The 15320-nt window shown below is 39.2% G+C and overlaps 1 protein-coding gene across 1 annotated transcript in view; it reads left to right on the forward strand.

Moving 5' to 3' along the window:
• Positions 1–2920: 2920 nt before the first annotated feature.
• prom1a (prominin 1a) overlaps positions 2921–15320 on the forward strand; it is a 71330-nt gene continuing 58930 nt past the window's right edge. The window contains exon 1 of the mRNA XM_053323413.1: positions 2921–3183. Coding sequence (XP_053179388.1) covers positions 2952–3183 — 232 coding nt within the window. The 5' untranslated portion in view covers positions 2921–2951. The remainder of the gene's footprint in view (positions 3184–15320) is intronic.

Below are 15320 nucleotides of genomic sequence, written 5' to 3' on the forward strand. Positions count from 1 at the left end.
ACAGCTGCTGACCTTTTCAACGGATCCATCTTAATGACAACTGAACAAACCCCAATCCGCTGATCAACACTATAAAATATGATTGAAAGCTTGAGTTGCTATAAAACTATGTCTCTGCTGTTGAGTAGCACACCAAAACACAGGATTACAACTCACTAACAGGAAGGAGCTTTCTTCTTGTTGTTTTACTGCAGCGTGTAAGCAAGAGGTTAACACCTCCGATGACCTCACCTGTCCTGAGGTCGGGCCTCACAATATCTGTTCAGGAAGTAAGGTCAGGGAGTGTAAATCTGTGGTAGACATTATTAGAGAGCTAAGCTCCTTACACTGCTGAGAGCTGAAATGAGCTTCAGCTCTGTTGCAGCTAACAGAAGTCATCTTAAGAGAGGCCTGCAGTAGTAGTAGTACTTGGAGAAAGTCCAGAGCATGAATCAGACTTTGAAAATGATAATGATGATAACTGTGAAAGTACTGAATTATTTTTAAAGCAATATGAAAGAGAAAGGCTGGAAGCTTTAGTATTTTAATGTTTATTAATCTGTTTTTTTTGGCAGAGTTTGTCTTCAACCATTTACCTGTTTTCTTCCTCCAGTGTTTCATAAGTGTCTGTGCCAAAAAAAACTCCCATCTGTCCCCCTGCAGGTCTAATGAGTGTGTGTGTCATCAGTGAAGAAAAGGTGCTCAGAATCAGTGATCAAAGCTTTCCAAACAGGAGTCCCCCTGTCTCCAGGATCCGGGGCCCCCCGAGCTCCAGAGAGAGGACAAGCGTGTTATTGTGCACAGAGACAGAAGATCAGCCCACCTGACCACCGCTCCACCAATCACACCATGTGGGCTGCACCTCAGGTATCCTCTGTCTATCCTCTGGGTCGAAGAGGGGGTCAAAGGTCAAGAAGACAGTGCACCTGTTGACAGGAGAGATCCAGTGTTAGCTGCGAGACACGGTCATGAAAGTCATTCAAACAAAATGAGAGACAGAGCAGCATAAGAATAACTTTCTTTTTCAAAAAGTAAATTGATTAAAAGCCTCTTATTTTCTTAGTTTTAAAATGTGTACAGCAAAATATAGAGCATAAAAACTTAGGGTGATTTGTGTATGTGACTAACTTGAATATTGGTTTTACTACACTTACGTAGCATCCTGAATAAAAACTGAAGTAATCATTACACAAACGATCCCATAATTCCCACCATATTCCACATTTTTATGACTATATTTTCATAAAACGGCATTTGTTTTTCCCTTTATAACTTTGTGTCTGCGCATACGTTGTACAGTTTAATTCATATCGTTATATAAGTTAACCAATTCCAAAGATATTTAGAACATCGTCACATTTGAGAAGCTGCAACTAAGTTAATGTTTGGTAGCTCTGCTTGATAATCGACTTAACCAATGAAAACAAATATCTAACGTGTTGCCAATGAATTTTGTGTCTATAGGCTAATCAGTTAATCAGCTTATCCCCAGTACACAAATATCACATTTTACTCCATTACAAGTCAAAATGTTACTTAACAAAGAATTATCAATATTTTGCTAAATATTATCTAATATTTGACTATTGACGTACAGGCATCATTACTTACAGGTCAACATGGAGTAACATTAAAATGGAAAAATGGAAGTACTAAAGTTAAGTAACAGTCGTGCTGAAAAGAAACAATATTTATTCAAGTACAACTTTGAGGCACTTATAAACTAATACTTGTAAAGCTACTTTATACTATTACTTTACTACATTTTCAGACACGTGTATAGTTACTGTACTTTGATTCAGATTTTGCAAGCAAATGGAGTAAAATGTTGGTGGACTTTTACTTATTTTCACATATATTTACTGCATGGTGTTTCTGCTTAGGTGGAGAATATGAGTACTTCTTTCACCACTGAGTGAAAACACCTCAAAATAGTAGTAGTTAAATAAATATTCAGTTACATCCCATCATCACTGCCTGAGTCCCTTAGAGATTTCAATTTCAATTCCTCAGAGATCATTGAGGTGTGATTGGAAAAGTGAAGAGTAATAAATATGTGGCTCTCCTGTTCAAGCTGGGGAGCCTCCATGTTTCATATCCTTTTTAAGTTTAGGTACACTCGGTACACAAGTATCTCCTTATTGCTAAACCCAACTGAAAAGTACTATTTGATCAATTCTTCCACTGAAGACATAATGCACGACATATCAACCTCTCTCCAGTGTTGTAAAGTGATGCTATGGGACTGCTTGTAAGAATAAAACACACTTTTTTTTCGTAGAATAGTATCTGAGTTTGGGTTTTTTCCCCCTAAATTTGAGACTTTAATTGTTTATCCTAATATATACCCCCCCCCCCTCCACACACACACACACACCAACCAACCAATCAACCTACCTACCTCCTTCAGGTCATTTGTTGTTGTTGTTGTTGTTGTTGTTGTTGTTTGTTTTATGTGTTGTTTGTTTTTTTACATATATGGCCCTAATACGCAGTTGTATTTCTGAGATCTAGAAAAACAAAATGTTCCTCTGACTCTCTCCTCCTGTCCCCAGCAGGAGGAGCGCGTCCCTCTGGACCAGTCCTCCCTCTCTACAGACGAGACGGCGGCGCGCATCCCCGCCCGCTCCCGTGAATGCAGCGCATCCCCGTGTAGCTCACCTCGGAGAGACTGGAAGCATCGCAGAGCGGAGACAAGAGACAGACAGGGGCAGAAGAACACCCGGTTTGCGTCCATCGGGAGCCACAGACCGCGGGCAACGATGCTCACAAGGAGTCTCTCCACGGGCGGCAGGACTTAGAAAGCTGTGGTCCATCCATCTGGACACTTTTCACAGATATTCTCGCCCCCCCTTTCCCCTTTTATTCCCCTTCCCCTCTGATAAGAAAGATTAGGATCCAGGCAGTCGTCTTCCAGCTTGCATTCCTCGTTAGGTTTCTAACTCTAGTTTAACAGCGAGCTGGGGTTCACGATGTGGAAGACAGGGATCCTCCTGCTCCTGCTTCGGGTGCTCCTGGCGTCCGGCGAACTCCAGCAAGAGACGGAATCGCGGAGACTCCCACCGCCGGGAAAGTTGGATTTCGGTTATGTGCCTGCGGGAGTTTACGAGACACTGGCCCACTACGAACCTGGACCGATTGGGATTCTGTTTCACATGGTGCACACGTATCTGTACATCGTGCAACCCAACGTTTTCCCTCAAGGTAAGCATCCTCATCCTCATCCTCACAGTGCAGAAATCCCCGAATGAACACTTTTGGGAAACATTCTGCTGGGTCAAGCTCTAGGTAGTGGTTAATTGACACTTAGTGATAAATGCTGGTGCAAAGTAATTCCCCCTGATAACTGAGAGTGAGTCAGAGTATTCAGATTAACTGTATGATGAGATCTAGTCTACATGTTAGTGGAACCCTGCTTGTAGTTTCATGAAAACCCACTTGGCACTTTCTACTGCGCCAAAACTCTGCATGCAAAGCTGTTTTAATCAGTTGGCATGAATGAATCTTCTTCTCAGCTGATCGTGATTGGCTTGTATTGTGTTTTATAGCAGGAAAAAAAGGTGTCCACTCGCTGATACGTTGCCCATGTGTGCGTCACGTCCCTCTGTGCGTTTTGCTTTGCGCGCAGAGCTGACAGCGCGAGTTGACAGTGGTGTTTGTGCCTTGGGCTCACTTTATGTCAGGATAATTACAAGTAATGAGGCTTCTGCTGACAGCATCACATGGCCAGTGGTTGGTCACACACCCTTTTTCGCCCTAATGTTTACTGGGAGATCGGATGAGCGGGTGGAGCACCCAGAAAACCCACTGTGCGCGTGGTTCTACATTTAATGCAATTAGAGCTGACTGCTTAACCATACACATGAGGTGTGTGTGTTTAATGGGGTCGTAGATTCTCAAAAGATGCTGCCCCCTCCCCTGCATGCGTCACAGTCTGTGTTCATACTCCATCGGAACATTTTGCAGATTAGCAGCTCTCTGAGTCACCTTGTTAATTGGGTAATCCCATAAGCCCCTGCGCCATATGTTGTTGGCCTTTTAGCTTCTAGTTTGTCACCAGCACTTGGGGGCTCAAGGCCTAATCCTATGGAGCAGACCACTGCTCAGTACAGTTGTTAGTTCACTCATGGGTGCATCCACAGTGATGCAAGGCGGAGACTGGAAATCATAGTGAAACTGTTGGTTCATACACAACAGTTCATCAAAATAAACCTCTTGTTTACAACTCAAAGGGAATGAATCAGATGTTTGTTCACAACATTAGTTTAGTTTTGTTCCTGCATGCCTCAGGGGGATTCATCGTTATTTTGGGTTCATTTATGGCATAAGTAAAGGCCATTGGATTATTATAGAGGCGATGCATGCATGGATATTCAATGTGATAAATCCAGTGATCTGTCAGGTCTGTTTTGATAATGTTGGGTTGGTTAGCAGCAAACCTTTGGGACTTTGAGAGCTTGTCACAGGAATTCTCTTTACACGCTGCAGTTTGGTGGAGAACATAACTTGTTGTTACATTAAAATCTATGACAAGTGAGGTAAAAGAAATCTGTGAATGCTTTCCACTCCAGTGGTTTCTGACTGGAGGTGGTGCAGATGTCAAAGGTTGTGTGTCTGTTTAGGTTGTGTGGATGAGGGTGTCTCTTCACTTTAGCCTGCGGTTAGACACAGTGTTAGTCTGCTTCCAGCAGACATTTAAAGAATGAATCATTGAATCCTCAAGCTGCAAAAAATACATTTTACTTGTAGTTAATCTTTAAATCATGTCTTATTTAAAAGGACACTTCACAGCCAGAAATTACACTGAAAAAGAAAAACACTTCAACAGCAACATGTTTAAAATAATAAGATCCAATTCACAGTTTTCACTGTTAAACTGTTGCACAAAACAGTTAAATGCAGAGACAACTATTACAGTTGAAACAAACATTTGTTTTAACTATGGAATAATCAGCTGATTTTTAATTAAGAAATGAACTGATTAGCCTTTTAGTCTATAAAATGTCATAAAATAGTGAAGTTCCCAGTGCCCAGGTGGCGTCGTCAGTTATAAATGACCAACAGATATTAAAAAAACATCTTTATGTCAGAAGCAGTGTCTTGATAAATACTTTACACTCTTACTTATAATGCTTCATGCAAAACAAAGACACTAGTGAGGTGTAGTAAAGAATAATCATGACAGAAGTAACGTACAGTATGAAAGTATTTTAGATTTGACACCATATAAAAAAGCGTTGGGTAGAAGTGAGACTGTTTGCTGACATTTAAATGCAACTGCCTTGTTTCTATAGCAACTAATCTGAGGTCACCTGTTAGCTTGTCACTCAAGCGAGGCAGCTCTGTTCTACTGCAAGGTTTAGGCTACATGGATTGCATTTGAATTAATTTTTTGTTAATTGTCTAATTAAAAAGACATAATATTGAACTTCAACACTATGAAATGAAATGTGTCTCTAGCAAGATTCATGAAAACCATGAAGTCCTGAAAGTTGGCATCAGACAAATGGCATCAAGTCATCAGATTCATAATCTGCAACACTCACTCTTTGATCAGACACTTCCTGATTTAAATCATATTTTTGCCAATTTTAGGATTATTTTATGTAGGTTAAATTCTTCTACAGCTGCTTTTTGAGACATTTCTGGGAACATCATTAATGAATCTACTGCACAGATTATTCAGTGAATTGTGAAAAATATCCCTCACAAGTTCAAAATGTCTTGTTTAGTCTGAACAGTCCAAGACCCAACAATAATCGATTCATTATCACAGAAGAGTATGAAAACCAGAACATATCCTTGTTTGAGAAGCTGGAACCAATGAAATTGCTTTAACAATGTTGCTGATTAATTTTCTGATGAATTCTTGCAGCTTTAGTCTCAAAGAAAGCAACATTTTACTTTTGGGGCCAAGACTCCAGAATTTCCAACTAGTCATGGACATTCACCTTTTGAAAATTAAAGTTTTTTTGTTCATTAGCTCCATCTAAATGTCAGCTAACAGTATCACACTGAAGCAGAAAGTACTCAATTAACAGTCAATATCAGCCAAATAGATGAGTCTAACCTCAGAAAGCCACTCAGCCAGTCAGATGAACATTATATTGCTTCGTAATCAGCGACGCCCCTTTATATCACGTCTTCCTCTATCGCTGTCTTTATGTCTTTATGGCCTCGTGAATGTCTGCTGCAGTCGACCGACACGTTCATTCTCTGGATCAAGCTGTCTGTGCATCCCAGCTCGTGGGAGGTGTTATTAGCAAAAGAAGCAACAAATGTCTATCACTGGCACCCACACAAAGCAAATGAACAGTGACATATTCTCTCTAACATTTTCGCTGCAGTGTGGAAACCCCGCAGGAGCTGTTGACGCTCCCCGCCCTCCTTCACACCTTCCCACACGCTCACCAACACACAACTGCAACATGCCAAAGCACAGAGTGATGCACAGGGATCATGAGTAACACACACACACAAACACACACACGCACTCTTAAGATTTGAAGCACAGAGTTAAGATTTTGATGCAGCTTTTCTTGCTCAAGGACACTTCGGTATAAAACATGTGGGTGGACACACATCAGAAGCCAGCGACCTTCAGCTGCAAGGAATTTATTTCATCTACAACTCTCTGCCCAAACTAATGAATAAAAACACTATACATGTATCACCATCGTATTATTTTAGGCCTCTTGGATTCCTCTTTCATGTCTTATAATTAATCTTGGTGCAAGTCAACCATCACATGAGAATAGAGGTACATTAAGCTCCTTCTGCAGTTTTAACAGTATCGTTTCACGCCTGTGGGTGAGAGCGGCTGCATGGGGAGACGATGCCAACCACTGTCATGCAGCAGATCCCTGTTGGAAAGAGTTTTCTCATTAGTAGGTCTGTTATTTTTTTATTTTTTTTTTTTGCCTCTCCTCGAGAAACCACGCCTAGGTTGGAATTCAGTCACAGAGAACGAGTGAAAATGTGGCATTAATTTAAGGCAAGTAACAGTTGCCAGGGAAACCTATCGGCGGCTATCATGGCTGGTGTGTTTTGGTTCACCTCGCTGCCCTACATATGTCTGACTGCACCGATGTGATGTGAAGTAAAAGAGGCAGGACTGACTGTGCTCAATATTCATACGGTGCAGGTTATATGATCTTACTGCTTGTTTGTTATTTACTTCAGCACACTCTTCAAAAAGAAGTTCAAGGTGTGTGTTTTTTTTTTATTTCATTTTATTTTATTTTATTTTTTGGTGACACATAAAGGGACTTCAGTTCAGTGAAGGACACGCAGAAAGAAACCGAAGAGAAACACTTCAAAAGGTTTCCAAACCAAGGACAAGGAAGAGATCGAAGCGCTTCGTTAAGTGCATCTGAGATTGCTGGAATTATAAAGTAGCAGACATTTTTGGTTTGATGCCTTTCATGTTCACAGAAGAAGAAATGTAGACAAAGCACAAGCCTGGTAAAGCGTAAATACTGATACATCAAGGATGAAACTTTGCCTGAATCTTTGCCTGTTCTCCAACGTTCTTATTGCTGAAAACCTACTCCACATTTCTCCTTTCTCCTTTTTTTTTAGTTCCATCTCTGGATGATTGTACACAATCCTGAGATTAGCTGAGACTTCACATTTTTAGGAAGTAGGAAGCCTTCAGCTGCCAAATCTACACAAGAAATAGCATCATGAATATTTAATATCAAATAGTTCTTAATTATTCTACAGCTTAGGTTGGGACATGGATGGTTCTCCAGGTGAACTCCAGAACAGATACATTTACCTAAAACTGTGAGATAACAATTTGGCCTATTAAAAAACATTGAAGTATATAATTCAAGGTACAGTATCATGTAGCACCAAAGCATCCAGGACCCTGACAGAGCACCTCAGAGCCTCCACAGGTGACTGAAGGTTGCTCCACTTCTCTACTTATTTGGTTGCATTTTTTTCCTCCATTTATCTTAATGTAATTATTCCAAGCAGTGTAAGTTTTCCCAACATTTTCTCAGGGTATTGAGGATGTGATAGACTTGTTGATTATTTTCAGGGGGGAGATGCTACAACAGCAAATAAACCAAATTCTGCGTCTTTGACATGATCTCATAATATTAGCCTTTAATTCATTCCAAACTGCCTATTAACATTATTATAGCCCATTAAAACCAAACAAGAACCAAATTACAAGCATAACAAATCACTGTTAGTGGATTAGACTGCACATACAGAGTCTTTTAGCATTTTGGAGCTGAAGTGGAAATGTGAAGAAACGACAACATTCTATGATTCAATATTTTGTTCAATGAAATAGCTCGACCTTTATTATTAAGATTTTACTGATGAAAGACAGCTTATGAAGAAGAAATGGATCTGTGTAAAATGCCTCGAATAAGCAGTTCTTATTATTTCATCCAAAACTGATTTTAAGGTTGCCTGGTAGCTAAATCAGACCACTCTTATGCAGATGAGGAAAAAAGTTGTATCACTGTAGTTTGACTGTGGTATTTTAACCTTGAACACAGCGAAGGCCGTCAACTCCCCTGGGTCCAATTTGACTGAATTTCTTTACCCAGAGGCTACCCGCAGCACTTGTGGATGACTGGTTGATGCTGCAGGCGCTGTTAGACCACAGCATGGTGGTAAAGTGATTAAAGAGTGTCCTTCATATGGAACATCAGAGTTCGAGCCCCTTGACAGAGAGCATCTGCTGTGCTGAAGTGTCCTTGAGCAAGAATCTGAGAGCGTGTGTGTCGGTCTGTAGCTGACCCCAGCGTCTCTGTGAGGAGACACGAACCTTTTAGTTGGGGGTGTTAGAGGAAAAGAGGGAAACTTATGAGCCATGAGTCATTATTTTTCAGCATTTTTCCAGCCAGTCGCAAACATTTTTCTAATTAGAGATTTCTTGAGCAGCAGGCACATCTGTGGAGATTACCATTAGATACTGTGATGTTCCCCCTGAAGGGTTTATATTTGCATCATAATGTTTGGCACATCCGAATCATTTCTCCATTCAATAATATCAAAAACAAGTAGGTACACCAACGACTTACAGAACCACGTGTGCTGAGATCTTTAATTAATTGATAGACTGGTGTCTTATTTTGCTATTTTTGTCATTACCGAGGGTTAAATTACTCAATATTCGTAGAGCGAGATGCAATATGAATGACTGAATGAAATGAAGATGTCCTGCAAGGTGAGGTGCAACACAGTGCAGATCAGTTTACTGAAGAACATGATTGAATTTAAAGACTAAAAGAAAACATGAACTATAGCAATGTGTAATTGGGTCCAAACATTTTGACGTTCACAGAGATTATGAGATCATGTTGTTACATCATTCTGTAGCTTGTAGAGCTGCCCCGAGGGCCTGAGTGTAAACATATCTGGGTGTGACGATCTATCAGTATTATTAAATTAATAATTTAAACTCTTCTCAGCTTCCATCTGTTACTGAACAAGATAAGATGTGAATATAAGAGGATTCATTAAACCACAATGGAAATGTACTATATTATATATATTATATCTATCTATATCTATATTATATCTAATAATCTAACCATCTCCCCAAACTAAGAGATTATCATTTTTAATCTGAATTTTTAAAATGTAAGAAAACCATTCTGCTATAAAACGATCAGTCAGTTTTGTATCTCTGCAAGACTCCACGCTCTCCCCGGTCATACTGTAGTAGCATCTGCATGACAGAAAGTGACGTACATAGTTCCTCTGCAGTGTTTTTGTGCTGTCACACGCAGTCTTGTCATTGCACTGACAGCAATGCCGTTGGCACTGTGATGCTTCAGGACACAAACATGCACAGTCGCCTACAACATAATGCCAGCTGATTGCCAGAGGCAATGTGTCACTGCAGCGCAGAGCCAAGGAGGCCATCATAGGTGAATGTGTACTAAATGACATACATTTCACTAGTTTCCATCTTTCTTTTTTACATATTTCGGGGGTTTCATCATCGGGCACATTCTGTGTGGTGGAATACGCTCACAGATATGTACATTACATATTCACACATACAGTATATGCCATGTGTAATTTAAATGTGGTAATCTTACTCTTCTCAACTCCATCCTGTTTGTGTGGAAACTGACTGGCCTCAACACTGCAGAAGTCCATTTACAATAGGAGAAGAAATATGATAAAATGATAAAAAATTCTCATGCTAAGTAAAAATTATGATATCACATAATTTGAATTTAGTATCTCATACTTTTGATTTATCAACCATGAGTATTTTATCGTTAAAAAAATCCCTTCTTTTTTTGTTAGAAATTGGCTTCTACACAAAACTCGACACCAACTCCTGTCATCGTCCTCCTGTCTCTGCATCTTCTGCATCTTCAATTTGCATCCATGCACACCTTTAACTGTCTCATTATGTAACTGCCTCTAAAATTTGCCTCATTGTCAGCGTAAACTCGAAACGAAATAGTATAATGCTGTAGCTTGGATTTTACTTTGGAAACCAGTCATCATATACATTGAGGGTGTGTCTACCTAACCTTTAATAACCTTCTTTTCTGAAAGTATTAATCAATTTATCAACCAAACCTACTCTGGTTCCAGCTTGTCAAATATGAGGATTTACTACTCTTCTCTTTTATATCACTGTAAATGTGATAAATGTTTTTGTAATTGGCTGTGGGAAGATGTGATTGGCTATTTTTCAGTATTTTCTGATGCTTTATAGTCTCAACGATTCATCGATAGACCAAATAAATAATTGACAGATAAATCAGTGATGAAAACTGGGTTTAGCTCAATTATTCTGCTCAGCACAGTTCACAAACCTGTTCATGTGTCAAATACTGGCATTTCATTCTGTGGTTTTGGCACGAAAGCCTTCTATGGTAGATGAATATAATCTTCCCATTATGTGTATTATTGTGTGGAGATTTTAAAGGAGAAAAACATGCTTTCCATTCCCAGCCAAGACATGTCTAGCAGGTGAAAGACACAAACTGGTAACACTGTTGAAACACACCAGCTTCTTTCACATTCAAGCTTCCACTGCTCCAGCTTTGTGAGAGATGATCACACTGCATAATCAAAACACAAAAAGTAATATTGTGCAGCACTTTAATTCCTTTCCAACAGCTCCCGTCCTGTGAATAGATATCAAAATAGCCTTTAGCTACATGTCGTTTCTCTTGAAATGGATCCACAAATCTGGGATTAGTCTTCCTGTTGGCCCAGCCAGCCAGACGAGGTGGCCAGTTGTAATTTAACTGCTTCAATCCAAAAAATCATTAAAAAATTGACTGTTTTAGTTATTAGTTATTTCTCAGATTAAGATTTTACAATTTTAAAAAAATACAACATATTCTTAAAGATTAGGTCACATTTCAGACGTCTATGAGTTGTTAATTGCTTCACCAAAACAGTGATTTTTTGGCTCTAAACTTCTCACATAGTTTAATTTCAATTAATGTTCAAATGATCCAATATGTCAGCAAAAATCAAAGATTAGAGAAAAAGTCCAAAAACTGAAAACAGATGTGTATCAGAACTTGTTCTTCTTTTCTCTCCCATTAATCATCTCATAAAACCTCCAATTTTCCTTGTGATCCTTAGAGGGGGCCCGACCCCTAGGTTGGGAACCACTGGACTAAACTAGCTAACTGCATATAAAGTAGTTCAAACTAGCTCCACGTCTAGCAGCTACAACAGTAACATACTATACTATAAATATAATTTGCTGCTTATACTTGTCTACTTTCTATCGGTCATTTTACTTAAGTAAAAAATTATCAAAATACTTCTTCCATCACTGGAGGCATAATATTACAAAATTTGAATAACACATGTACATGTGAGTGAGAGGAATAGATTTCTCCACCTTAAGCTGATTTAATAGTGGACACACATCTTCATCCCAAGACTGACGGCAGCTCAACATCAAAATCAACTCAGTCAAGCTGTGAAAGTGAAATTGGTGGATGAGTTAAACTTTCCCTTCAGCTCCAAAAAGCAAAGTTTACCTCACCTTGTATATGTTGTAAATGTGTCTGACTCTAAATGTGAAATAACACATTGGACAAATGAAAGTTTCAGACAGGAAAGAGACTGATCTTTATCTATTCATACTGATCTATTGAGCAACTATAGTCTATTTAGATTTTATATGACACTTATTTAATGGAAAGGTCAGAAGTTAGATCCCTGCCGCAACAACAGTGCATGTGTCATTCAACAAAAGAACTGCCCTTCGGGATATGATTCTGTCATCGAGCTCAATAAATGTTTGAAAGAAATGTTGATGGACACGTTGGCTATTTTAAGGATCAAGTCTGTGAACTATGATTGACAGGTCAGCTGCTCTCTGCCTCCCTGCCAGCACATTTATTCACTGTTTGGCCTCCTTAGGATCTGCCTGAATTCAGTATAGCATAAAGTATAAAAGAAAGACAAGACAAAAATGTATTCATTTTAACACAAAGATGTTTGAATGTGAAAAAATTACAAAAACTAAAAAAGAATTGCACTAAATTACTACTGTAAATGCTTATTTTTGCTTCAAAGGAGAATCCCAGATGAGCTACTGTTCAGATACATAGACTTCCTTTAGAGACAGATAATAACTCACAAAAAGCTTTTTTTTTACGTATTACTCTCGTCAATGCAATAATTAGTATGTTTGTGTTTTGTTATATGTGAAGGACGTTCAAATTACTAGTGCTTCAAAGAAATGCTTCCCTAATTAAACTCACTCATTGATATAGCTTTTATTGAGGGGGAGATATTATGCTTTTGCTGCCATTTCTAGCTCTATATCTTTTGTTCTGGGATTCCACTAGCGTAGCTTTGCATGATTCACATTTATCTTATACTGACCCTTTATGCAGCCCCTCAGTTTAGCCTCTGTCACTTAACAGGCAGTTTTAGCTGCTCTCACACTCCGTTGTGACTGGCCAGGTGCTGATCCAAACATTTCCTGCTTTACTGCTTCATATTAAAATATTTTAAATAACTAAATAATGGTAGTCTTTTATTGTGAAGAATTTACAGGAAATTAATGTTTTCCTTATCAAATTCGAGAAATAACGCAGTGAGGAATAGTACGAGCAGAAACAGCCACAGTGATAATGATGTTTAATGAGGAGCTGCAGATGACCAGCACACCTCCAACAGGTAAACTACTTGAAGTCATACGCTGTGTGTGTGGAGCAGATGACCATATAAAGAAATCTGTCACATACTGTCATCAGCTCGGGTTGAAAGTAAAAAAAAACTGTTGAAAACCGAACGTTGAGAGCAGTCTGAAGCCAGTTCTTTTTGCTTACAGGGATTACTTATGTTTACCTCATTATTTAACATACAAACTGTTGAAATCAAGGGGGACTGCTAGACTCCATGTATTGAAGTGTGTTCTTACGATGTAAAAAAAGCAGAAGATCAATAGACAACAAGCAGCTCTGTTCTCTGTTCTGTTTCTGCTGAGAGAAAAATGATGCATCTCATTTGAAGCTTGCTTCAGTAGGGGCTGGCATATTAGCAGACTTAGTAGAGTGAGATAAGAGGCATGGCATTAAGATGAGTTGAACGTTTGAGCCATTTCAAGGTAATATTATAATGCCACCATCGGGCTTAAGCTTCCAGCTATCTGACAGAGAGCAGGTGAGAAACGTGGCAAAGCCAGACAGAGTGAAAGCACAGGTAGAGACGAAAATCAAAAGATCACCGGAGCAAGAAAGGCTGGGAAGATCAGCTTATTTAAAGATGCAAGAAATAAAACAAAAGCAGAAGGAAAAGGAAAAGGAGTAGCTGTGTTGGAGAAAGAACTATCACTTCCCCGGGTGCTGCTATAGCCGTGTCTCATTCGGGGACGTCATATTTGGGTCAGGCCTGGGTAGCCAAGCAGGAGAGGCGAGGCGAAACGAGAGGCTCAGTCCTGCTGAATGGATGGCAAGTCATGCGCTCTCTGTCCCTTATTTCCGCTTCACTGGTGGGCGCAGTGGTGCCCGCTACGAGTAGACTCTGGGGACATGGTGACTTGTAATTGCAGATGTGTGGCACTAAGGGGTCAACCTGCCAACAACGGAGATGACTAGTCTAAACGGCCTTCCTCTCCAACGTAGCGTTTAGTCTCTGTGCCACTCATCACACTCCTTTACAAGACGCTTATAGCCTTCACTGAGCACTGGAGAGCCGTTCCCCTGAGAGGGATGTGTCACAGGAACATGGCTTTGTCACAACTCAGAGAGGACTTTTAGGGGTTGTAATTTAGCTCAGAATGACAAGCTGTGTGTCAAGTATGCTCGATTTAGTAAAGTACTATTGATTATAAATGGTTCGGGATCAATCCCTACTGGACCTGGTTGACTTTATCACCTAAAGGAAATGACTATCGTTAGGATTTTATCAATAGCTGTAATGGATTTCGGTATTGATATCAACGAGTACTCTTATTTTAGTTTTAATACAAAAAGGTTTTTATTTTTCTTAAAGTGATGATTGCATACTGTTAATCATTGTTCACTGAAAAAGAGAAAAAAAGTGTTTGAGATGTAGACCTATTATTGGAGGATGAGATGAAAGGAAGACCCCCAGATAGCTACACTATTTAAAGATAACGCAATGCAATAATGTAATTTTTTTTTTTTTAATTTTTTTGTTTAAAAAGTACATATCATGCATTTTGTGATTAAATGTCATCTATATGCTGATCCAAATGCTGTCCAGAGGTTACCAGAGTTGCAGGAGTTACAGTAACATTGTAGGTGCAGAGTGAGTCGGACTGGGGCTGAACTTTGCTGATGCTCCTGATGTGAACAGTACTGGATGATGAGTCGTTAGTGGGTGTTTTTTTTTTTTTTTTTTACAGCAGCTGTTTTTCTGACTTCCCATGCAACTGTAATGATTTTATACCCAAAGGTTCTAATTTCAGCATTTTCTTGCACAAGTTGCAGTAGGCTTCAAAGTCATTATTTTCAACAGGCTTTAACCAAGCACTAAATGAGCTGTTATGATCAAAACTCATTCAGCTTACATCCATATTAGATGAAAGTAACATCAACAGAAACTGTATTAATGTTTTACCTTTAAAAGTGTCAATTTTCACCACCTTGCAACAAGCTGGGTGTGCTCCGATAAATTCAGTTTGTATCAGTGGTTATTGGTTTCATGTTGGTTTTGTTTTGTTTGTCTTATAGCGCGATCAATACAAATTTTTCCCCAAAACACATTTAAAAATCTGACTGAAAAATTCTGATTATTTATTTAGATTGTACTGAACCGCTGCATAAAGATTGTAAATCATACAAATGTATTCTAATACAGCCCCAGAATAAAAATATAGACCTGGAAATGTGCATGTTATGTCC

This window comes from Scomber japonicus, chromosome 8, assembly GCF_027409825.1.
Source record: "Scomber japonicus isolate fScoJap1 chromosome 8, fScoJap1.pri, whole genome shotgun sequence".
In the NCBI taxonomy this organism is placed as follows: domain Eukaryota; kingdom Metazoa; phylum Chordata; class Actinopteri; order Scombriformes; family Scombridae; genus Scomber; species Scomber japonicus.